We start from the raw sequence: 23,767 nt of genomic DNA, 5'->3' as shown, positions 1-23,767 counted from the left end.
TGGCCTGGACACCCAAGGCCCCACTCTCTCCCGCCCTGCCCCTGGCCACCTGCACCCCGCCTGCCAGCTCTCGCCTCCTGTGGAGCCCTGTTCAGCTCAGGCTCAGCCCAGGTTCACTATGGCTGTGCCTCCAAAGACAAAAGGGCCCGTGCGGCCACCGTCTCTGGTGCTCTCAGCCACTTTTGAGGACCGACTTCTCTCCTTTTGATGTGCCTGCTGACTCTCCCCAGTTTCAGGGGTGGGAGCTCCTACTTGGATGCTGAGCTTTGCTGAGAAAGCACTTGGTCTTCTGGGTCCTGAGTCACTTCCAGGCGGCACCTGAGCTACCTAGTAGTGAGCTTGTCAGTCTCAGGCCAGGAGTGGCCTGCGGCTGTAAGGCTGCTGGGGACTCCCAGTCCCCGGAGGTGAGGCTTCCCATCTGGCCAGGCGGGAGGACCAGGCACGGCTCCCGAGGTCTCCTGCTGTGGCAGGCTCCCCAGCAGAGCTGAGGGGCCCTGGAGCGGCCAGACGGGGAGGCTCCGCCTGGCGCAGTGCACTGAAGGCAGCTGGCCCCGAAGCCGGGCACATCTTCCTGCTCTCCGCAGACATGGCCCCCGGAGGGCAGGACATGGCCGGCACTGCTGCCTGGGCAGCACTCCCTTTCGGTGTCTGCGTCTCAGCCCACCCGTCCTGGCTCTACCTGGGCGTACTGCCCTGGCTCCAGGGGCCTCTCCACCCACCCCCCACCCGGCTGTGGCTGCTTAGGGCAGCCCCTCAGGTGACTGGCCTGGCACTGCTGCTGGCCGTGCTTTGTAGGGGGCCAGCGTCTGCCATCGGTCAGCCCAGGGAGTCTGCAGGGCTCTGCCCGCCTCCCTGGGTCTGCTCCTGGGCTGTGCCTGGCCGCACCCCACCCCGCTCCCCAGCCGGCTGTAGTGGTGTGGGCTGCCCGGGGACCTCGCAGAGCTGAGGTGCGCCCTCAGCAGGCTGGGGCTGAACTGCAGTGTGGGTCAGGGAGCAGAGAGATCCGACCAGGTCAGCGCTCATGTGCAGTTTAATGTGGGGACTCGGGTGACAGGAGGTCAAGAGCAGCATCTACCAAGTTGGTATAAAAATGAACAAGATCCAGACACGGTTCCGTACGCAGACAGTCACAACTCCAACATCCAAGCAGCCATCTGAGTCATCTCGGTAAAGCAAAGCGCTGGTGCCCGGCGCGGTCCGGTCCGCAGGGCCATGAGGCAGGCCCTGCATCATGGGTGCAGCCGGGGTGCTGGGGACCCTGGGCCTGGGGGCCACAGGCTACTGCACCTGCTGGAGTCCTTGTTCCCTGGGGGTCCTGCCCTCCCCATGCCCTGCCCTGTGCTGGGCAGGAGGAGCAGGAGCTGGCGTGGGGTCTCCAGCCAGCAGGCCTGGGCAGCCACCTATGTGCACAGAGGACACAGAGTGGTCTGGCGCACCCCCAGAAGTCTGCCCGAGCGGCTCCTGCCATCTCCAGAGTGGGGGTGAGCCGGGGGTCTTTCCCAGCAACACAATAAATATGGACTCTGAGTGGAGAAACGGCTACCCGACCAGCGTGGCAGACCCCACGTGCAGAAGGCTTGGCCGGCTCCTGCCGCCCGCTGGCTCTTCACAGACCAGGTGTCTCCGAGTCAGCGGCTCTGGGTCCCCTGCTGGTCCGGGAGGTGCCAGGCGGGCACGTGTGATGGTCCTACTCCTAGCAGCCACCAGGGGAGGTGGTGGGGCTGGGCCGCGGGCGGAGTCCCACCGGCAGGACCCTCCCCAGCGGCCCGTGCACGGTGTGGTGGGGCGAGGACAGGTGGGCTAGCCCTCCCGGACACTCACGCGCGGCTCGGCCAGGGAGCTGTGGATGATGCTGATAATGGACTCCAGGCCGCTGCCCTCCAGCAGCGTGCGGTGGTCACCCTCGATGACGTGCACCGACACCTTCCCGTCACACACCTGCGGGGGCGGCTGTCAGGGGGCTGCCCTGCCCACCAGCTCGGGTGGGCCGGGTGCCCGCTGCTCACCTGGGAGAGGTTGTAGTCGGAGCCCAGGTCCTCCCCGTAGGCGCCGCCCGTCTTGGCCCGCAGCAGCGTCACGTTGCCGTGGTACTTGGCCCTTGGCCTGTAGCTCTCAGCGGCGCGCAGCTTGTGGTAGAAGGAGCGGGCCGCGAAGCTCAGCTCCTGCAGGTCCAGGCCCTGGTGGCTCCTGGCAATGAGATCCACCGCGGCGGCCACGCGCTCTTCCAGACCCTCCAGCGGCAGCAGGGCCTCCAGCACCTGCGGGGCGGGCTCTGAGTGTGCACAGCCCTGGGCCCAGGCCCTGGGTGTCTCCTCCCTGTTGCCCAGGCCTGCCCACCGACCTTGCTGTGCTCCACATCCGTGAACTGCTGCACGAAGAAGCACATGGCCTCTGCCTCGGCCTCCGCCTCGCAGCCAGGGGTCATCTTTGCCCGATAGCTCTGTGGGGAGGGGGCTGCTGCAGCGGGCGCTCTGCGGTGGCCAGGACCCGCCAGGGAGATGGCTGCGAGAAGCCAGGGCTCAGGGTGGGGCAGCCAGCTGGCCAGCTCTCACCTGGGTGTAGGCCACCACGTAAGTGTGGGAGCCATCAAACAGGAAGAGGCTGTGGGGGGCCGGGCCTTGCTGGGCCTGCAGCTGGGAGCACATCTCGAAGGCCACACAGGCCCCATAGGAGTAGCCGGCCACCCGGTAGGGCCCCTCGGGCTGCACTTGCTTGATGCAGTCGATGTAGTAGGCGGCTAGGCTCTGGATGCTATCCAGGGGGGCAGCTGGAAGGGCAGCAGCAAGCACTCAGCAAGGGCAGGGCAGTGGGGGCTGTGGCAGTGAGCGCTGCCCGGCTTGGCCCAGCCTAGGGGAGTGGGGGGCACACCTCGGGTGCACTGTAGGCCGTAGGTGGGCACGCTGAGCTTGGCGGCCAGGCTGTGGAATACGGTGGTGGAGCCCTCGATGGGGTGCACCAGGAACAGGGGCCGCTCAGGGCTCTGCACCGAGTTGAGCCGCGTCAGGGTGGGGCCCTCAGGGTTCACCAGCAGGGTGCTCATGTCCAGCTGGGCCTTCTGCCGGGCTGGGCCATCTGCCTTGGATTTGGAGGACGCTACCTCTGTGAGGACAGGGGCAGATGCAGGGCTAGCCTGACATAGCCTCTTGGGCATGCCAGCGGGCTGCACTGCCCCTGTGCCAGGCCCCTCCCGGTCCCAGCGCGCGGTCCCAGACGCACCAGTGGTGGCGTGGGCCCCGGAGGACAGCGTCTGCAGCCTCCGCAGAGTGAGCTGCCGCACCTCGCGCAGGGAGAGCACCAGGTCCCGCTCCCGCTCCAGCATCTGGCGCACCTCCACGCCCATGAGCGAGTCCAGGCCCAGGTCAGCCAGCGAGCTGTCCAGGTTGACCCCAGCCAGATCTCGGATGCCTGCGAGGGAGGCATCTGGGTGTGACCTGGGAAGGGTGTGGGCTAGCCGGCCAGGGGCGCTGAGGCTTGCAGCTGGGCAGTGCGTCCCCCAAGCCCGACGCATGGCCGCAGCAGTTCCAGCCGTGTGACCCTCAGCGACACGCCCTTCCGCCGATGAGGAGACGAGGCTTAGGTGGACTCCACTGGGCCAGGGCCTCCAGAGCAGGTCTCTGCAGGGGGTGCTCACCCAAGATGTGTGCCACAGCGTTCACCAGGTCCTGCTGGCCCTCGGCGTTGCTACAGGCCAGGGCCTTCTTCTCCGCCAGCACGAAGCTGCTCAGGACGGCGTGGGGCTGGCCCAGGAAGAGGTCCAGCACCTCCATGCAGGAGGCGATGCGCTGGGGCAGCGTGCCGCCAACCACGGTGTCATTGGTGCCCAGTGCCTCCAGGACGATGCCCACGTCTCCGATGGCGCCCCACTGCACGGCGAGGCCTGTGGGCAGGGGCTGGTGGGTGGGGGCCGGGGGCAAGGGCCAGGTGGGGGCCCCGGGAAGGCGCAGGCAGGGGCGCACCTGGGAGGCCGTCGTGCCGGCGCTGCTCGCAGATGCGCTCCATGGTGGAGTTGGCGAAGCCATAGTTGCTCTGGCCAGCGTTGCCGCGACCGCAGCTCACGGAGGAAAAGGCCACAAAGTAGTCCAGCTCGGGGCAGGCTTCCCGGGTCACCCTGTGGACACCCCCGTCACTCTCTGCCAGCCTTCCCGTCCAGGACCCCACCTGCCCCTCAGGACAGAGGGGCCGGCCGCACCTGTCCAGGTTCAGGGTGCCACTGTACTTGGGCTTGCTGACGTCCTGGAAGAGCTCTGGGGTCTGGTTCTCCAGCATGGCGTCGCGCAAGACCTGGGGGGAGGCGCCCTCAGCACCTGCTGCTGCCCTGGGCCCGGCCCCCCAGGTTGCCCGGGCCCTCCCCTCACCATGGCCAGGTTGAAGACGCCTCCGACGGGCCCCAGCTGTGCAGCCTCCGAGACCAGGGCTCGGGCCCCCTCCAGTGAGCTGGCGTCGCTGGAGGACACCAGCACCTGGAGGCCCTGGCGCCTCCACTCGCCGACACGCTTGGCCTGGAAGCCTGTGGGACAGGGCCGAGGGCGGTGGCAGGGCGCATACCCAGCCCCTTCCCGCGTGCCCCCCGCTGAGGCCGGCTCCCGCCTCCTCACCTGTGCGGATCCCAGAGCGCGAGCTCAACACGAGCTTCTGGGCCCCCCGCGTCACCAGCCACTGGGCGAGCTCAAGGCCGAAGCCACCCAGGCCCCCCGCGATGACGTAGCTCTTGTGGGCCGGGCAGAAGGTCTTGGAGACGGCCGCCATCAGTGAGGGCTGTGGCTGCGGCAGCAGCGCCTCCTGCTCCTCCTCCTGCACCTGGGACCCAAGCAACCTGGTCAGCCGCCGCCCGGCGTCCAGGCCAGGTCCGGCTGGGCGCAGGGCGCAGGGCCGCCTCACCTGCACGATGACCTTGCCGACGTGCTTGCCCTGCGCCATGTAGCGGAAGGCGTGCTCCACCTGGGCCCTGCCGAAGACGGTGCGCTTGAGGGGCTGCACCACCCCCTGGCGGATGCCCGTCCGCAGCAGGTCCGCCACCTCCTGCCAGCCGGTGCCCGCCTCATCGAAGAGCGCGTCCAGCAGGATCCCGTGGAAGGTGACGTTCTTCAGGAAGATGGCCATGCCTGGGGCAGGGACACACTGCTCACGGCCCTGGCCTGTCCAGAGTCTCCGCCCCCACCCACCACGGCTGCAGGCCTCACCCAGAGGGTGGTTGTTGGAAAGGTCGAATTTGCCGATCTCCAGGAAGCGGCCATGCTTGGCCAGGCAGCGCACGCTGGCCTGCAGCTTCTCCTCCGCCAGGGAGTTCAGGACCAGGTCGACACCTGCGAGGGACCAGCTCTCAGGCACCGGGCAGGTGGGCGCTTGCTCGCCTGGGGCGAGGAGGGCGTGTGGGCAGGGGCTCACCTCTCCCGTCTGTGTGCCGCAGCACGTGCTGCTCGAAGGACGTGTCCCGGGAGTTGGCGAAGCTGGTGTCCCCTAGCTGTGGGAACCTGGCCTGCAGGTAGGCCCGCTTCTCGGCTGAGCCTGGGGCAGAGATGCTGGTGAGCTGCACTGCCAGGTCCCGGCAGGCCGGGTGCCCCAAGGCCCGCGCCTTACCCACGGTGGTGAAGACGCGGCAGCCCATGCTGAGGGCGACGGTGATGGCGGCCTGGCCCACGCCCCCAGAGCCCGAGTGGATGAGCACCGACTCTCCGCGCTGAATGCGCCCGCGCACCACCAGCGCATAGTAGGCAGTGGTGTAGACGACGGGCACGGAGGCCGCCTCCTCCAGGGTCCTGCGGATGCGGCAGAGGGTCAGCTGGGGCCCAGCCACCAGTTGCCGTGTCTTGGGGCTCCGATGTGCGGCCCGACCCACTCACCAGTCAGAGGGGACATCCCAGAGGAAGTTGGAGGACACCAGGACGGAGGTGGCCAGGCCTTCAGAAGGCACCAGCCCCATCACGCGCTGGCCACGGGCGTCGCGGCCGGAGAACTCCATGCCCAGCATGCAGTTCCGGTTGGCCCACTTCCCTGGGGGCGACAGCACAACCTCCTGTCAGGACGCTGCCCTCCCTGCGGGGCTGCGAGGAGCCCTCTCCTTCCTGGGCTGCCCAGCCCACCCCAGGCCGTCTCCCTGGGCACCTGGGATGGAGTCAGGAGACAGCTTGCCCGTGGCCAGCATGATGTCTCGGAAGTTGAGCGAGGCGTAGTAGACGGTGCAGAGCTGCATCCCGGGGCCGCTGGGCTGTGCGTGCCTCAGTGGGGAGCAGACCCAGCGGATGGAGGAGAGGTCCCCCCGGGTGAGGACGTTCACGAAGGCGTGCCTCGTCTGCTCCTCGGGCTTGTCTGGGGACCAGAAGCAGGGCTGCAACAGGGCCCAGCCGGCCAGGGTCCTCCCCCTCCTGCCTGGCCGGGCAGGGACAGGGGCGCGGGGCCAGGCTCACCCTGCTCCAGTGGGAAGTGGCGAAATGCACCCCAGGCCCCGTCTCGGTACACGTTCATCACCAGGTCACCACGCAGCACCTTCTGCAGCTCTGTGGACCCAGGGTCCACTGCAGGGATGGGGGACGCGCTGCTGAGGTTGGACAGCAGGATGCACCTGTGGGTGGACAGAGGTGGTGAGTGAGGAAGACTGAGGGCGGGTGGGGTGGGGTGGGTGGGGCAGAGCTGGAGGGCATCTCCCTACCGGATCCGGTGCCCGCCAGGCTCTTTGCGGAGACAGTTCACCAAGCCCACCACTCCCGAGGTGGGGCAGCCAGTGGCCATCAGCCACACAGGCTGAGAGGAGGACTCGGCCAGAATGCCCTGTAGGACGAGAGAGTCAGCCTCCAGGAAGGTCCCACGGTGCGTTGCCATGCAGGGAAGGATGCCAGTCCCAGGCCTGACCTTTAGGGTGTCCACCCATCGGAAGCTGGTGTCCTCCACGGGCAGGAAGAGTGGGCTGTCCTGCGTGGAGGGCCGGCGGCACAGGAAGAGCACGGAGCCGTAGAAGGACTTCCTCAGGCCCACGAGGTGCAGGGCCGTCTTGGAGAACAGACTCTCCCACTCCTCCTGTGTGGGGGGGTGTCAGCGCCCAGCACACCCAGCACCCTGCCCGCCTGCCCGCCCACCCAGCCCCAAGCACCCAGCAGTGGCACCTGGCTCAGGAGGCTGGGCCCATGCTGCGGCTCTGAGCTGAGTGAGGCCAGGGTGTCCCCAAGGGCGTGCCCTCGGAGCACGGCATGGAGTAGCAGGAAGCCGCCCTCTTTGAGGGCAGCTGCCATGTTGCCAAGGGCCAGGCCGGGTTCCCCCAGGGTGGCCACAGCACAGTTGCACGCCAGCAGGTCGGCCATGCTCAGGCTGCTGGGGGCAGGGTCTGCGGGGTCCCAGCGGTCCTGTGCGATGTCATACTGCTGCAGTAAGGACTCAGCAGCCTCCAGCGCCTGGGCCTGGCGGTCGGTGGCTGTGTAGTCCAGCTGCAGCATGGGCTGGGTGTTGAGCAGGGGAGGGATGCGGGAGTACAGGTGTCCGTCGCCAGCCAGCACCTGGGGGAGGGACAGTTTCCCGGATCAGCCACGTGGGCCAGGGTCCACAGGCCACAGCGGGGAGGAGGGTCCTGGGGCCAGTCTGCTTGTTGGCAGTGCCAGCCAGGAGGCACTCACAGGCAGCTGTCTGACCTTCCCGGAGTCCCTGTTTGTGACACCCCCTGAAGCTCAGTGTTCCAGGGCAAGCTGCATGAACTGGACAGGCCATTTGCAGATGAGCATCGGGCCCCTTCCCACAAGCCTCCCCTTTCTCCCAACACCGCTTTCTTCTGCTCTCTGGTGGGGTTGGGTTTTCCCACGTTTCAGGCAGAGCAAAGCACTAGACCCTAGCAGCTGGGGTGACCCTGGGTCACAGCATGGCCTCCACTGCCCTGCCCTGAGCCTACCTCCACCACCTTCATCTTAAGGCTGGACAAGTTCTCCAGGGCTGTGTCCACACAGGCCTTGAGTGCTACAGAGTCGAGGAGGCCACTGAGCAGGGGGTCCTCCGGCAGCAGGGCCCTCTCCTGCACCAGTGCCTGGCCCAGCTCCTGCTGCAAGTTCCCGTTGAGCTGTGAGTGGTAGGCAGCGGCCAGCAGCCGAGGCAGCCCCTGCTGTGGGGGCTCCCGGGCCCCGTCCAGCCCAGGCGCCGGCGTCTTCAGCCCTGGCTGGGTGGCCTTGGTCTGCAGTGCCTGTGTCAGCTCTGGGGAGAAGACAGGCCAGTGGTCTCTGAGTCCCTGGCCACCTCCTAGGACCCACTGCCTGACTTGCCAGCGGAGGAGCAGACAGAAGGACCAGGATCTGGCTGGGGCAAGCGGGCGGAGGTTGCTTAGGGTGGGCAGCCCACAGAGGGTGGGCCCCGTGGCCCAGGACATGGCCCTGCCTATCACAGTGGGTGGACTCCTGGAGCACAGCAGGAGGGGCCAGGTCTGAGCTGTGCTCCCCGTTGGGAGGCGGAGGGTCAGCAGGGAGGAGGCCTCACCCTTACAGAGCTGCAGTTCCTCCTGCAGCTGGGAGCTCTGGGACAGGCAGTCCGTCTCCATGTGGGGTGTGAAGCAGAACCTCTCCAGGATGGGAACCATCTGCTCCTGCTGGCGCCGGGGGGCCACCGAGGTGTGCAGCTGCATGATGTGGACACCGCCAGCGACCATGGTATTCAGAGGGCGGCTCACCACCACGTCGGCCACTGTGGGACACAGCAGTGAGGACAGGCAGGGCCGGCTGGGGACACATAGGGTGGGGGCGGGGCCGCAGGCCAGGGCTACCTTGGGTCTCGCCCTGCAGCGCATAGACCTTCTGCAGGTGGGTGGCAGGGTCGATGTGCATGGCAGTGATGCGGGTGGGCAGGCGCAGGCTGTGATGGCCTGAGCTCAGGATGGATATCTGCAGTGCTGTGTCCAGGAACGTCACCCAGTTGTCCTTCCAGAGCAGCTTGCCTGAGTTGCCTGTATAGGGGGGCTGGTCAGCCTGCTGGGCCTTGTCTGCCCTGGGACCACCTCCTGAGCCCAAGGTCCTCCACTCCTGTTGGCTTTGCTGCCCTTGCCCACCTTGGAGAGTGGCTTCAAGGATGCCCTGGAAGTGGGGGCCGTAGTCATAGCCGTGCAGCCGCAACTCCTTATAGACGTCTGCCTGGGTCAGACGGAAGGGTGTGGACTCCGTAGTGCCCAGGTCTTCCAGGGGGTCGAAGAGCTTGGGGTCAGGGTCCTCCCACTGGTAGACCTTCCCTGTGGACAGAGAGGCAACAGGCCTGAGCATGGGGTGGAGCTGGCTGGGTCCCCCAGGCCTGGTCAGGCACCACTCACCGGTCACGATCAGGTTGCCGTTCTGCGCTATCTCGAAGGCACGGGACGCCTCCAGCAGCTGCACCTCCAGGGGCACAGTCCCTGTGGGGCAGCTGGGTCAGAGCCGCTGGGACCCTCCCCAGGGGCACCCCGACCCGGAGCACCCTCACCTGACCGGGGGAGGATAGTGGCCTGGTGCAGCGTCACGTCCTCAAACACCACGGGCACCTGCTCCAAAGGCATGCCCAGGCGGTGGGCCAGCGTCCTCCAGACCAGGCACAGGTAGCCAGTGGCGGGGAAGAGGGCACGGCCATCAATGCAGTGGTCCAGCAGGTAGTGGTCGGGAGACTCGGGACTGGTGTCTGCAGGTGGGCACAAGCCTCAGCATGTGCCCGCACACCCAGAAGGAGCCCACTGCCCGGTCACTCCTCACTTACCAATGTTGTAGATGGTGGCAGAGGCGGAGCTGGACCCGCTGGGGAAGTGCTCCGTGGCTGGGACGTCCCAGGCCTGGCTGTGGTCCCACTTGATCAGGGGGGAGATGAGGGGGGTTCCCCGGGGAGCCGGGAGGGCCACAGGCGGGAACAAGGCATCAGGGTTGACGTTGATGCTGGCGTGGGGAGAGGGGAGCGGGTGGCACACTTCCTGGGGCACAGAAGCCCGCAGCCCATTTCAACCTCCCCAGGATCCCGAGATGGCCAAGCTGGGCACAGCAAGGGCCAGAGCCTGGATGCTGCCACAGCACTGGTCCTGCCCCCCACATCTCAGGGGCTATCTGAGGGCAGCACGGTGCCTGGCCCCTGGGGAGTGGGCCGGGAGGGAGACCCACCCTGCCAGGTGCAGCTTGCCGATGCTGGTGAGGAAGAACTGCAGGTTGTCGGGGTGGCCCTTCTTCATCAGCGGGAGGACAGTGCAAGTGGGCTTCAGGCCCCGCTTCAGCACAGCCTGGGGGCAGGGCACAGAGGCTGGCACGTCTGGGACTGCCAGGCCACCTGCCTTGCAGTGACTGCTGCTGGCCAGCAGCCGCCCTCCCCAGAGCCGCCCGGGACGCACCTGCAGCAGGGCGTGGGGTGCGATCTCCAGCACCACAGCGTTCTCGGGGACGTGCCGCAGCGCCTCCTGGAACAGCACGGGGCTCACCAGGTTGTTGACGCTGTACTCGGGGGAGGACGTGCGGGCCAGACTGCCCTGCCACTGGGCCTCTGGGATGGAGGTGCTAAGCCAGCGGGCAGAGCGGGGCTTCGGCTCTCGGATCACCTGCCACAGGAACAGGGTCAGCACAAGCCTCGGGCCGCCTGTGTTCCCTCCGGGCCTGCGTGGCCAGCACCCACCTGCTTGAGGGCCTGCAGCAGCGCGGGGGCGATGGCCTCCATGTAGTAGGAGTGGAAGGCGATGCCGCCCGTCCGCACCTCCTTGGCAAACACACCTTCCTGCTTCAGCCGCTCCACAAACTCGCTCACCGCAGCCTGGGGGCCAGGACGATGGTCACGGGGGCCCTGGGCTGGCTCTCCTGGGCAGCACCCCCATGCTGTCTACCCAGCTTGGGCTCAGAGCAGGTGGAGGCAGGGAGTCTGGGGAAAATGCCCTTCAGAGGCTGGTGGGGCCGAGGCCTTTACTGTCAGGTCAGCGTGATCCTGATGGACACAACACTTGGGAGACAGAAGTCCTACCCCACAACCACGCAGCCCACCTGAGGTCCTGAGATGGTCACTGTGTCCTCAGAGTTGTGGCAAGCGGGCACTACGCCAGCAGGGCACCGCTGTTTAGACTCCTCCCAGGACAGGCCTGCGAGCAGAGCTGGCCTTAGATGGCAGCGCGGGCCGGTCCCACCACAGCCCTGGCCACACCCTCCCATGGCACCCGCAACCCGCCATGCCTGCTCAGGTGCCACCGTTGTCATGGGGAGGAGGAGGGAGCGGGACCAGGTGGCAATGCAGAACCGACACCTGAGAGCCCAGGGCCGCAGGCCGGGGCTGTCTGGAGCCCACACTATCCCCGGGTGTCCTCTTTCCCACGCAGGTGTAGCTCAGATCTGTGGCTCGGGCACCCAGGGACAGCTGTGTCTTCCCTTCAGAGGTGCCAGGACAGCAGCCCTCCCAGGGAGCCCTGGGCCCCTGTGAAGGTGGCACAGCTGACACCTACCCACGGCTGCCATGGAGCCCGCCGGCAGGTGGGCCTCCTTGATGCACTGGCCTCTCCAGTAGGCAGAGAGCACAGCCTCCTCCTGGGAGAGGCAGCCATCAGCATAGCCACAGGCCACTTCCCCCAGGGAGTGCCCCACGATGCCGTCCGGTCTCAGGCCCATGGATGTCAGCAAGTCCAGGAGAGCAATCTAGTGTGGGGACACAGCAAGTCACACCCGCCCTGGGCTGTTGGGCTGGTCCAAGTCTGGCTGGGCAGGGCAGCTCCCTGGCCCCCCTAGGCCAGGTCACCTAGTGAGAAGCACATCTGCCAGAGCCCTAGCACACCCTCTAGGTACGCTCTAGCTCTAGGTACACTCTGCCTGACGTCAGGACCCTCAGGAAGCGCCTTATCCCCCGAGACACGGCCCGGCAAAGGCTCTGCCCAGTAAGGGGCACCCCACAGACAGGCGCAGCTCCTGGGAGGCGCCGTGGTTTGGGACCTGGCGGGGGAGCCGTGCCCACCTGGATGGCCGTGAGGCTCACGAAGGCATGGATGATGTCGTCGAAGGTGTGCTCCTCCGTGCTCAGGAGCAGGTCTGACACCTTCAGCCCAAACGGCTTCACTGCCTCGTCGGAGCGCAGGATGGAGTCGCGGAAGCTGTCCAGACGCATGAGGCTCAGCCCCATCCTGCACCACTGAGTGCCCATGCCTGTCCAGAGACACAGCAGGTCACGCTGCCACACGCCCATCCTCTCCAAAGGGGCGGGCCCACAAGACTGCCAGGCACAGGCGGGACTCACCTGAGCAGACGAACCAGAGTGGGCGCTGCCCAGGGGGCACCTGCTGTACTTCCTGGCCTCCACCCTCAACGCCCAGCAAGGCGTAGCCCCTGAAGGGCATGGCCATTGCTGGGGTGGATGCGATGCTGTTGAGCATGCTCACGAAGGCCACGTCCTGGCTGTGCTGGCAGCCTTGGTCCAGCAGGCTCTGCACAGCTTCTGTGGTGCGCCCACTGGCCTGCAGAAGGCGGGGCAGAGGGGCAGCAGGGGTAGGACCAGGGGGCAGCTGTGTGTTGGGCTGGAGAATGACATGCACGTTGGCGCCTCCGAAGCCAAAGGAGTTGATGCCCACGTTGCCACCGCGGATGGGCAAGGGCCGGTCCACCACCTGTAGCCGCCCATCTTGCAGAGCCGGGATCTCTGAGTTGGGGCTGTGGAAATGCAGGTTGGGGGCCCAAATCCCATGCTCCAGGGACAGCAGCACCTGTAACCAGAGCATGTGGTTGGTAGGCAGGTGAACCCAACAACGTGGGAGGCCAAAGAAAGAGGATCGCAAGTTCAAAACCAGCCTCAGCAACATAGGGAGGCCCTAAGCGACTTGGTGAGGCCCTGTCTCAAAATAAAAGATAAAAAGGGGTGGAGATGTGGCTCAGAGATCAAGTGTCCCTGCGTTGACGTTTTTTTGCGGGGGGAGGGTACTGGGAATTGAACCCAGAGGCACTCAACCACATCCCAGCCCTTTGTTTGCATTTTATTTACAGACAGGGTCTGGCTAAGTTACTTACAGCCTCACTAAATTGCTGAGGCTAGCTTTAAACCCAGCACCCCTGGTTCATTCAATCCCCTGTACCAAAGTTTTTAAAATAATATTTTTAGTTGTTGATGGATCTTTACTTTTAGTCACGTATTTATATACCCAAACCCAGTGCCTCACACGAGCTAGGCACTGAGCCACCACCCCAGCACCTATACCAAAATTTTTTTTAGAAAACGGAGGTTATCTACTCAGGGAATCAGGCGTAGGACTGTCCCCCAACCTAGACCTGTCTCTGCAAGGCGCCCATGACTTCCATGTGGCTACTTGAGCTGCAGTGCAGGTATAAGACCCTCCATCTCTGAGTCAGTGTCCTCACCCCACCTGATGGAGACACCAGGTTGACGGGCTGGACGCCAGGACACAAAACCTTCAGCCAGGCTGCAATGCCGAACCGTAGCGTCGGTGCGAGTGTCCCGGAGCAGATACCCACCTGCCCTGGCATGATGGCTCTTGGCCCTCAATCAGGCCCCTTGCAGAAGCAGCTGGTCAGGGGAGTGTGTGCACCTGCCAAGCCAGCTCAACAGCCCACCAGCCACAGGCATGGCCCCAGCAGGCCAACCCCTCCTGCCACAAGCAGCTTGCAGCACAGCTTCGGGGAAGGGGCACGATGTGGGTCTGGAGGCTGCAGCGCATGAATGCCCAGGGAACAGAGGCCACTCCTGAGGCCGAGCCACGAACCTTGGCCAGGGCTGCGAGCCCCGAGGCCGGCTCGGGGTGTCCCATGTTGGACTTGGTGGACCCAATCAGCAAAGGGTCCCGGCGGGAGGCGCACAGGGCTCGGGCGATTCCGTTCAGCTCCTGAGGGTCTCCCACCTGTGGGGACACAAAGAGTCAAGGCTGCGACCAGGGGCCACTCCAGTGGGGTGGGGCTGGGTGGGGCCTTACCTTGGTGCCTGTGCCGTGGGCCTCAATGTACTCAAGGGAGTCGGGGGCCACCCCGGCCATCTGGTAGAGGGAGTGGAGGAGCTGCTCCTGGGCTTCTCCAGAGGGGAAGGTCACACCTGTGTGGACATGTGCATCAGATCGGCAGTCTCCAGGCCTCTACGTTAATGGGCTAGAGTGCTAGCCAGCCTTCAGGCTCCTGGGGCCTCTGCTGACTGGTCGAGAGGCAGGGAAGGTGTGCGTGCGACCAGGGCCCGAGCAGGGTGCAGAGCCTCCTCAGAGTGCATGCCATGCCTGGTGGTCACCTTCAGCATACCCACCCTGCTCCTTGTAGCCGTCCGTGTTGGTGCCAGTATTCAGGATGGTGGCATACGTCCGCCGGGCCAGGGACTTCTTGGTCAGCAGAATTGCTACCACAGCCTCAGAGCGACAATACCCGTTTCCTGCAGCAAAGTGGCATCTGGGTTGAGGCCTGGCCCAGCCCAGGCTCCACAGGGAAAGTCGGCTTGGCAGATGGCACAGGAGGCACGGAAGGGGAACTGTGTGTCCCACTGCCTGCCTGCCCTTAGACTCCAAGGGCTCTGCTGGCCAGAGAGGCCAGGGAGACCCTTATCTGGGCCCTCTTGCTATCCCCACCTGAGTCATCGAAGGACTTGCATGTGCCCTCTGGGCTGAGCATGCCCAGCTTCATGAACTGCACAGACGTGTTGGGCTTCAGCAGCACGTTGATGCCACCCACGAGGGCAGCAGGGCACTCCCCGCTGCGGATCGCCTGGTAGGCACAGTGCAGCGCCATCAGGCTGGAGGAGCAGGCCGTGTCCAGGGTGATGCTGGGCCCTGTGGGCAGGGGATGAGGCGGTGTGGGGTTCCAGATCAGAAGCCCACCTCCCAGGCCCGCTGTGTCTCTAAACAGCACATGGGGGAGTCAAGAGACCCAGGGCCAGGTAGCCCACCACCCTTAAGGGGCCAGGTAGAAACTCACCTCTGAAGTCAAAGAAGAAGGAGAGCCGGTTGGCCATCATTGCACGCTGACAGCCTACCATGCTGTAGCCCAAGAGTGTTTCAGGATCTCGGCTGAGGGCCTCCGATGCCTCTGAGCCACTCACACCCACCCAGACACCAGTGTGCGTCCCTCTCAGCGAAGCCGGGTTGATGCCTGTCAGAAGCAGCAGTGAGACCAGCCCTCCCAGCTCTGTGGGTGGAGGTCCAGCCCTCGGCCTGGCAGGCTCGGAGTGAGGGGCTCCCTCAGACTCTACGAGGGGCCTAAGTGGGGCGAGGTGTCCTACTGAGGAGGTGGGGCCGCTTAAGGCGGGCAGCCAGCCCAAATTGAGTGAGAATAAGAACCAGGTCACAGAGGAAATGGGGCAGGCGGATCCCCAAGGTCTAGGTCAGGCGGCAGCCAGAGGCAGCCACAAGAAGGACAGTGGACAGCATTGTCTCCAGGCAACTCCCTTGGCCCTTGGTATCACTGGCGGGTCTGAAAAACCCACTGGCCAATGAGCACCCCAGCTCCAAGGGCAGCCTGCCCTGGGACGGGCTGAGATAAGGAGCACAGGGAGACAAAGGCTGAGTGTCCAGACTGGGAAAAAGGGAGGCTAGACATCTCCCAGGGAACTGCGCAAGGCCGTCAAGATGGGCCTGGACAGTGGGAGAAGCCTAGGCAAGGGCCTCCACCACTACTGAAGCCAATGCAGAGGGGTCCTGCCCTGCCAGCAGATCTGCACCCAAGGGTGGGTACACATGAGCTCTGGGGCTAGTCAGCAACTAGTGACCTAAAGCTCACCCCAACCAACCTACAAGCTCTGCCTACTGGGGACAAGTCCACGCCACAAGCAGTAGGCCCAGGGCCTGGAGACAGCTGCTGGGCTCACCCTGCACACTAGCAGGCAGGGCCCCTCGCCCTCTCGAGGCCAGGCTGAGGCTGCCCAGGGCCTACACTGAGGGACAGGGATACAGAGGCACAGGGGCTGAGGCCCTGGCAGGAGACGGAGCCCCCCCTTGGCCAGAGCTACCTGCTCTGCTGTCAGCCCCGCCCTCAAGACCAGCCAGACACCAGGAGTGAGGAAACTGGGGCGACAGGGCACACCTGGGCCACTGCTGGTGTGGGTTGTGAAACTGCGACCTGCCCAGGGGCCCCCGCCTCCTGAGTCCTTGGCCCCCGAGCGGGGCAGCAGGCAGCTCGGCCGCTCTCCTCCAGGTGCGCAGAGCCAAGACAGACGTGGCTCTCACTATGCTTTTTCCTCCCCTTTTCTGTGGTGCTGGGGCAAGTGCCAGCTGAGCAGCCCCAGCCCTGGTCACTGCAGAGGCAGCGAGAACCTTGGAGGCAGGTTCTTCTACTGCAGGCCCCCAGGGTGGCCAACAGCACCCCTCCACCCACCTCCATCCACGATGGCCTCATAGGTGACCTCCAGCAGCAGCCGAAGCTGGGGGTCCATTGTGTGCGCCTGCTTGGGATGGACTCCAAAGAAGGCGGCATCGAACCTGGACAGGTCCTTCAGCTTGCCAGACCGCCTGGGCAGGCCGTAGAGCCCTGTGGACACAGTGAGAGCTCTCGTCCCTGTGGAGGCATCTGTGGCTGTCAGGTGCCTAGAGCCAGGGGGACCAGGGAGCTGCTGCCCCCAGCCCATCTCTAAGGAAGAACCCTCCAGAACCCTCCAGTGGGTGGCCGGGAACCATTCTTGTGTCTTCCTTTGACCCCAGGGGGGTCTGCCTGTCCTGAGGCTGGCCAGGCCAGTCCCACCATGCTGACTCACACCCGTCCATCAGGTAGAGCTGCTTTGTGGAAGAACCCACGGGGCGTGAGGGAGTTGAACCAGCCTCCCTGAGCACCTGGTGCTGTCTGTGTAGGGCACAGGCAGAGGCAGTGCGGCCAGAAGGGCCTGGTCCCCTGGCTCTGGCACCTTGGATGCAAGACCCCAGCAGCAGCCGACCCAGGAAGGGCGAAGTCCACAGGCCCAGTCTGGAAGAGCCTGAGGCACAGGCTGGAGCACCCTCCTGCTGCCCTCCTTTGGCTGGGGCCTGCAGCTGCTCACCTGCCTTCCACTGCCGATCGTTGTCTGTGACCATGTCCACACCGCCAATGAGGTTGGCCCAGAACTCCTGCAGGTTCTCTGACTCTGGCAGCTTCCCCGACATACCAGCAATCACTACCTCCTCCATGGCTCCTTTCTGTGGAGGGCCCATACTAGGTCGGTTCGCTTCAACACACACAGCCCCCAGGGTCTCATGTGTCCTTGGTGAGACTCGTCCTGCCCTGTGCTGCTCCTCACCCCCGCCCAGTGCCTGCCTGAGGATGGGCTCAGAAAGCCCCATTGTGGAAACCTCGACCCAGGCCCCACCCTCACCTCTCTGCTGGGTATTCTGGGTGTTCCTGGGCCTCAGCACTGGTCTGCCACCTCAGAAGCCCTGACCCCTTGGTCCAGAAGCCTGACCTGGGGTGACCCCGCCATGCTGTGCTGCCCTGATTCCCCACCCCCAGGAGTCAGCAAAAGCCCTGCAAGCTCCACCCAGGCAGGGCCAGTCAGGGAAGTTTAGTGCAGAGAAAGGTGACCCTCCAGGAAGCCAGCAGTAAACCTGGGTCTGGGCAACCTAGTGAGGATGCTCACCCAGGCCCCTGGGAAGATGGTGCTGCCCTTGTGCTGGGGGTGGGGGCTGGCCACTGCCCAGGGCAGCCCAGAAGATGCCAGAACTGGGAGGGACCCAGGGGGGACAGGCCTGGGCACTGTGGGTGCCAAGGCCTGGAGGAAATGGGGTAAAGGTGGCCCCTGCCAGTAGGACGGGTCTTCCAGCAGGATCCAACCTGGAGCACCACTCCTGCCAGATGCTGGGCAGGTGAGGCCTCAGGACTCTGCCCAGGCTGGGGCAGCAGTGGGTTTTGCCTAGAATCCAAGTTCCTGAAACACCTGCCCATAAGCCCGCAGTCAGGGTTCCAGCCCGGAGAGTCCCTGCCGCCCTGAAGGCGAAGGGCCAGGGTGACGAGCCACGCCGGGCTGGTCCGGCAACTTCCGCCGAGCCGCGGGGCCTCGTGCGCACCCAGGGCCTCCCCCAGCCTCCTGCGGCCTGCGCCGCGCCCCGCAGTGGGCCCCCGGCGCGAGTGAAGACTCCGGCGCCCGCCCTCGCCGCGTCCACGCGGGCCGCCTGCAGGCCCGCGGCGCCCTACCTCCCGCAACCCGCGGGCCACGTGACGGCAGCCAGCCGGCCCGCGGGCCCGCCGGCCGCCGCCCGGCCCGCGTCTTCCCAGCCCGGAGGCCCGACCCCGCGGGCTGCCCCGGGCCGCGGCGGGTGGGAGCGCATGCCGGCCCGGCTGAGCCTTTGTGGGCGCGGAGGTTCGCGGCCGGCGCCCGGCCCGCCGGCCGCCGGGGGCCGAGGAGAGGGCCGCAGCCGTCGCCGCCGCGCGGTCCCCCGCCCGGCCCCGAGCCCCGCGGAGCGCCGCGTACCTGGACCTGGCGGTAGCGGCGGCGGAGGCGGTGGCGGCGGCGGGCGGCAGGCGGCGGGCGGCGAGTACGGCGGGCGGAGCGGAGCGGGCGCCGCTGTGGTCTCTCTGGCTCCCTCTAGGCCGCGCCGGCGCTATTTAAACCGCGGCCATCCCCGCGCGGCCACGCCACATGGGCTGACAGCTTGGCTGCGCCGCCCAGGCCAATGAGCGTCGGGGCTGCGCCCCGGGACCCGGCGCGCCGCCGCCGGTGGGGTGATGCCCGCGCGCGCCGCCCCCCGCCCGGCCTGTGCGGGCGCGCGCCCCTCCGCTTCCGCTCTGGCTCCCTCCCGGCGCGGGGCGCAGCGCGCGGGTCGGGCCGGCGCCCACCCCAGCGTCCAGCTCCGCCCGCCGCGTGTGCCCCGCGCGCTCCGGGCGGGACGGCGTGCTTAGTTCACACTGGGACTAACCGGGCACTAGCGGGGGCCACGCCGGGCCCGCGCAGACAGCCCAACCCGAGGCACCGGCCCGCGTTCCCGCGGCTCGCACCGCCGGGACCCCGCTGCCGCCGTGCGCGCGCGGAGCTGGGGGCGTGGCCTGCGCCGCCCCGACGGCCTATCGGACGCCGGAACCGCTCGCGTCCGTCCAATAGCGGCGCGCGAGTGGGCGTTGCTAGGCGATAGGGTGATGGACCCGCGGCTGGCCGCGCTGCGCGGCGCGGGCCGAGGCGCTAGCTCGGTCGTTGACCCCGGCCCAGGGCGCCGCGGGCGGGGTTATTGCCGGTCACCGCGGCGCGGCCGCCCCAGGGCGCCCACCGTCCTCCCTGGAGGCCGCCCGTAGGACAGGGGCGCGGACGCACTCGCCGCTCCAGAGCCAGCGCGGGGGCGGGGCGCGGCCGGCTGGCGAGGGGCCTGCCGGACCCCAGCGGGTCCAGAGTGGTGGGAACAAAGGAGGCGCTGCCTGGCTTCCTGGAGGCTGCGCGCTTCCAGCTCCCTCTCACTCCCTAGTGACTCCTCTGGTCAAAGGGTTACGGAACTTTCGGGAAAAACCAAAACGAAAAAAGAGATGGCCCCAGGATCGGGGTCTCCTGGAGTCCAGGAAGGCCGCAGCCGGCCTGGACACAGCAGGGGCCCACGGGCCACTGGGCCCTGGTAGACCCTAGAAGTGTTGGCTCTTGCCGGGACAGCTTCATCGCTTTCCTGAAATCACTTCCGTCGCCGGTGCACCCCGGCAATCCCTGGCGCCTTCCTCATGGGCGTCCCTGGGCACTCAGGGGCTGTATGCAGAAGTTGGCTGCGTAGGGACCTTGGAGGTCAGCACACAGCGGGGGAGGGGGGTCTGATTGCTGCATGTAATCCACACGCTGAGCCTCCCTGAGTTCACCCCGTGCTGCCCCTATGTCCCAGGGTCCACCGGGGGCCTAACCACTCTGACCGCCCCCACTTCCCACCCAGAGGAGGGCATAGGACCCCAGGTCCCATGCTGGATTGCTGTCCTCACTCCAGGGACTTTACCTGCACCACCCACCTCCCCTGTTCTTTTCTGGTTTGGGTGCCAAATGGGACCCTGCAAACACCGGCCCTGGGTGTATTGGAGGGTGTCAGACTCATGCCTCCCTGGTAGTGTGCTGGCCCTCCAGTGGTCAGCAGAGCTCTGCCTCTCAGCCTGCAGGTGCTCAGGTGATGGGGCTATGACCTCAGTATAGTTACACTGAACTCGAGCCTGGGCTTGTCCTCCAGGGAGGGCCACTAGGGACTCAGGCTCTGAAAAGCAGCATTGCCACCCACTTCTTCAGTCACAGCAAGTCAGGGGCAAAGCCTCACCTCAGGGCCATGTGACCTTAACATGGGAGCGCAGGACTCACCCTTCCCTACCCTGGGGAGAGCTGCATTGTATCTGGCCTGTGAGAGCTGCTGCTGTTTTTTTTTTTTTTTTTTTTTGTTGTTCATTACTGGAGACTGAACCCAGGGCCTCACACATACTAGGCAAGCACTCTACCACTGAGCCACATTCCCAGCCCTTTTTATTTTTATTTGGTACTGGGGATGAACCCAGGGGTGGTCAACCACTGAGCTACACCCCTAACCCTTTCTGTTTTCATTTCGAGACAGGGTCTGGCTGTTTAAGTTGCTGAGGCTGGCCTTGAACTTGCAATCCTCCTGCCTCAGCCTCTGGAGTTGCTGGGATCACAGTGTGCACACTGCTCCTGGCAGTTTGCTGCTGCTTGGACACTGGGACAGCCTGCATTGCCAGGACTCCAGGAAGCGGTGTGTGCAGGTGGACCCTTGCTGTGTGCACCTGAAGGAGTGATGCCAACAGTGAGCCACAGGGTGGAGCGGCAGTGATCTGCCAGTCATTCTGACCTCGTCTGTGATCTCAGCCTGCATCTCGGGCCACACTGCCATTGTGGGCTTCCCGTGCTCCTTGTCCAGGCCAAACACCGTGTGCCAGGCAGGGAGAAGTCACCATCCAGGTTTTAACACGGGTGCAAACTGAAGCCGCAAAGATCACATGGCTTGTTAAGGTCACACAGCAAGTTAAGGCTGGCAGCCTTGCCCATGGACCTCCCATCGTATCATTCTGCCTGGTTCAGAAGGGGCAGCTGCTCAAGGGCACCCTGGAAGCCCAGGATGGGGCGGCAGCCTCATGAGCTCTGCTCCGGGTAGGGCACGGCCAGGCACAGGCGTCGGGGAAAAGGCCAAGGAGCCCGGGGGAGGCGGAGTGGGGTGGGTCCCCAACGCTCACATGGCTGTGGCCGTGGGCCTGGCCACAGGATGAGTCTGTGGCAGCAGGCTGAGGTGACACCGGGGTGACACTGGGCCAGGGTTTTTGGTGGAGTGTGTGTTTCTGTGGCACTTGGAATAAGAGTGGACACACGTGTCTCATCCCAGGCACAGGCCTGATCTGAACATCCCACTGCAGAGGCTTTGCTGATGATGATGAGGGGGGACCCACTGCTTGGCGACCCCGCCACCCACCAGCACCGGGTGAGCACCCCAACATGAATGAAAGGGTGCCATCTGGGCTCAGGTTTGGGCTCGCTCGGAGCTGTGTTCTCCACACCCCTTTGGAGGGGTCCTCCTGGGGCACCCTTGCGTGGCCCCCTCTGGGGACGCTGGCTTTTCTGGTGAGTGTTCTGCTCTGCACTCCTCTGGGCTTTGGGGAAGTCCACATGGCCTGCCAATGGGCAGCACGGTGGTGGCACAGGCAGGTGACCGAGGCCAGGCCAGGCTCACTGTGTGGCACCAGTACCACGTTTCTTAAGCAGGACAGACAGACGACTCTGCCAGCCGAGCAGGTGTGGAGGGAGGCACCTGGGCTTTAATGGCTCAGAGGCCGACTCTGGCTCTTGGGAGCCTGCCCTGTAGCTCACAGCCCTTCTGCCACATGGAGGCGGAAGCGCAGGCCCCAGGGAGGCTGCTGTGGGGGCCGCTTTGTAGGAGGCAGAGGAAGTCAGTCTTTCCAGTTGTAGTTGCGGATCCTGGGGGGCTGCTGGCAACTTTTAGGTCTTGCAGGATGAAACTTGGAGGGTCTGGTGGGCTTGGCCTTTGACCGAGCTGCCATCTTCCTCCCTTTGATGGCAAAGGCCACATGCATCTTGATGGGGCTCCCGTCAGCTTCCTGGAGACTGCGGGGCACTGGTGATGCAGGCGGCTCTGTGGGTGGGTAAAGGGAGCAAGACGGCACAGGTCAGGGGTGTGGCAAGGGGCGGAGGCGCAGGCTCTGGGCCGGCCTCCCGAGCGCAGAGGGCTTGTTGCACTGGTCAGCAGGAACATGCCACCCCTCACTCTGGCTTTCTTCAGAGGAGCCCATGCAGGCCAGGTGGCCCTCCCGAGTGCTAAGTGGTAGCAGGGTCCTGGGGCCCTGGCTGGCTGCAAGCTTAGGTCTGTGTGGACATGAGCTCCACTGGGCACCAGGACGTCCAGCTCTGACAAAGGTCCTGTCCTATATAGTGACTGGCTCCTGATGGGGAGTGTTGGGGTTTGATGCTGGTTCTCAGCCCCACCGCCCTCGGAGGCACGTGCCCTGCCTGTGCCTCCCTGACAGGCCTGCAGAGAGGCTCTGCTCAGTGGGCACCTTTGACCACCCAGCAGCCCCAACACACAAGGCCAGACAAAGGGCGAGGTCTGGGAGCCTCGCCTGGCACACAGGCCTGGGCCAGGGTCAGGGTAGCCCTTCCTGAGGCACACACGGGGTCTTGTGCGTCATGTGTGGAGGCGGGAGACAGAATCGAGGCCCTGTGACACTGGGCAAGCTGTCCACCACCAGCCCTTACAGGCCATCTTTATCTTTGCAGCTTTTCTGTATTCTCTTAGTTTTTGAACTGAAATATATATTTTTAGCAGGCATGGTGGTGGACGCCTATAAACCCAGGTACTTGGGAGGCTGATGCAGGAGGATTCCAAGTTCCAGGCTAGCCTGGACAACTTAGGGAGACTCTGTCTCAAAATAAAAAAATTAAAACAGGGCCAGAGATGTGGTAAAGTTCCCTGGGTTCAATCCCCAGTACCAAAACCTTTTTTCTTTTGTAAATCATCAACCACAATGTTATTTAAAGCCCATGGTCAGGTGTGAGTGCAGGGTGGGCTCCCCTCCCTGGAGGGCTGACCAGAAGTGGGGGCTGCTAGCTCATGAGGCTGCACAGCTGCATTTTAAAGCAGAACCATGCAGTCTGTGGTCACCACTGCCCCCCAGCTTCCACTCAGCTGCTTCAGCATGTGTAGTGGTTTGGGGGTGACTTACAGGGTCTGTCTACTGTGAGTTCACTCCCCTGTCTGGAGGACCTGGCACTTGCTGGGGGAGGCACTAGTGGGCGCTGGGTGAGAGCCAGCAGCAGCGGGAGCCCCAGCCCGTGCAGGCCGATGTGAAGCCCGGTCCCACCAGAGCTGAGGCACGGGAGCTGTCCTGCCCTGCTAGCCTCTTCCTATCCCAGGCTTGGTCTGCTCTGCATCCTGCAGGGTCCGTTCTCCTCAGCAGTGCAGCTCATGGGGATGTGCCAGCTGGCCACTCGCAGAAGCCGGTGGAGCCCCGGGGCGCCTGGCCCTCCCACTGCCCCTGCTGCCTCTCATCAGAACACCACTGCCCACCTGTGGCCCCCCAAGCCCAGGACGGTCCCTCTTCTTCACACAGAACACTCCATCCCCACGTGTCCTGCAGCAAACCAACTGTCCTCTGGCCTTGTCCTGCCCTCCGTCCACAGAAGAGTGTCGCCCTGTACACAGGGGTCCTCTTTGACCAGGTCCTGATGTCACCACTGTGACCCGGGGTCTTCTCATATTCAAGGGCCTTGGTTGACCTTCCCTGTGATGCGGGGACTGGTCCTCCAGGGACTCTGTGGGCTCTAACTGGTTAATCCTCGCGAGACAACGTCTGGGGGGGTTTTGAGACCCGCCAGCCCGCTCCACAGCCCCTCTGCTGGGGCCCAACTGATGCTGAAGCGCAAGAAAGCTTGTCCTGCCTGCTGAGGACTCTTGCTGCCCATGTGGGACAGGCAGGGGCAAGTGCCAGGG

At 65.2% G+C, this 23,767-nt stretch overlaps 2 protein-coding genes across 3 annotated transcripts in view; both read right to left on the bottom strand.

The window, feature by feature from the left end:
• Positions 1 to 1,012: 1,012 nt before the first annotated feature.
• Positions 1,013 to 18,684, bottom strand: FASN (fatty acid synthase). Of its 2 annotated transcripts, XM_079131012.1 has the most exons (44): positions 18,283 to 18,684; positions 16,879 to 17,014; positions 16,224 to 16,376; positions 14,829 to 15,002; positions 14,483 to 14,683; positions 14,167 to 14,289; positions 13,850 to 13,965; positions 13,643 to 13,777; positions 12,169 to 12,631; positions 11,890 to 12,077; positions 11,387 to 11,576; positions 10,935 to 11,029; positions 10,576 to 10,710; positions 10,298 to 10,501; positions 10,074 to 10,189; positions 9,682 to 9,854; positions 9,415 to 9,606; positions 9,266 to 9,346; positions 9,011 to 9,187; positions 8,729 to 8,908; positions 8,446 to 8,649; positions 7,871 to 8,166; positions 7,098 to 7,484; positions 6,847 to 7,011; positions 6,647 to 6,765; positions 6,405 to 6,559; positions 6,103 to 6,306; positions 5,841 to 5,991; positions 5,578 to 5,756; positions 5,386 to 5,505; positions 5,181 to 5,303; positions 4,879 to 5,102; positions 4,596 to 4,797; positions 4,356 to 4,507; positions 4,190 to 4,281; positions 3,957 to 4,108; positions 3,632 to 3,877; positions 3,217 to 3,405; positions 2,869 to 3,099; positions 2,553 to 2,767; positions 2,342 to 2,440; positions 2,007 to 2,258; positions 1,822 to 1,938; positions 1,013 to 1,693 (listed from the first exon to the last, which is right to left on the bottom strand). In XM_079131012.1, the coding sequence occupies exons 2-44, from the start codon at positions 17,003 to 17,005 to the stop codon at positions 1,688 to 1,690; spliced, it is 7,503 nt and encodes a 2,500-aa protein (XP_078987138.1). In that variant the 5' UTR covers positions 17,006 to 17,014; positions 18,283 to 18,684; the 3' UTR covers positions 1,013 to 1,687. The 2 variants fall into 2 exon arrangements, with proteins under 2 accessions (XP_078987138.1, XP_078987137.1); XM_079131011.1 differs by having other exon boundaries at positions 1,013 to 1,938; positions 18,283 to 18,681.
• A 2,323-nt stretch (positions 18,685 to 21,007) lies between these two features.
• Positions 21,008 to 23,767, bottom strand: part of CCDC57 (coiled-coil domain containing 57) — a 100,737-nt gene continuing 97,977 nt past the window's right edge. The window contains exon 19 of the mRNA XM_079131053.1: positions 21,008 to 21,913. Coding sequence (XP_078987179.1) covers positions 21,711 to 21,913 — 203 coding nt within the window. The 3' untranslated portion in view covers positions 21,008 to 21,710. The remainder of the gene's footprint in view (positions 21,914 to 23,767) is intronic.

Source organism: Sciurus vulgaris (assembly GCF_902686455.1).
Source record: "Sciurus vulgaris genome assembly, chromosome: 3".
Lineage (NCBI taxonomy): Eukaryota > Metazoa > Chordata > Mammalia > Rodentia > Sciuridae > Sciurus > Sciurus vulgaris.
This window is presented reverse-complemented; position numbering and strand designations above follow the sequence as displayed.

Excerpts from the sequence above, each read along its gene's own strand:
- FASN (XM_079131011.1), bottom strand. The coding sequence starts at position 17,005 with ATGGAGGAGGTAGTGATTGCTGGTATGTCGGGGAAGCTGCCAGAGTCA. Across the intron at positions 14,290-14,482 it reads CAAGTCCTTCGATGACTCAG|GAAACGGGTATTGTCGCTCT; the intron begins GTGGGGATAGCA and ends ACTTTGCTGCAG. Across the intron at positions 1,939-2,006 it reads CCGACTACAACCTCTCCCAG|GTGTGTGACGGGAAGGTGTC; the intron begins GTGAGCAGCGGG and ends CCGCCCCCGCAG.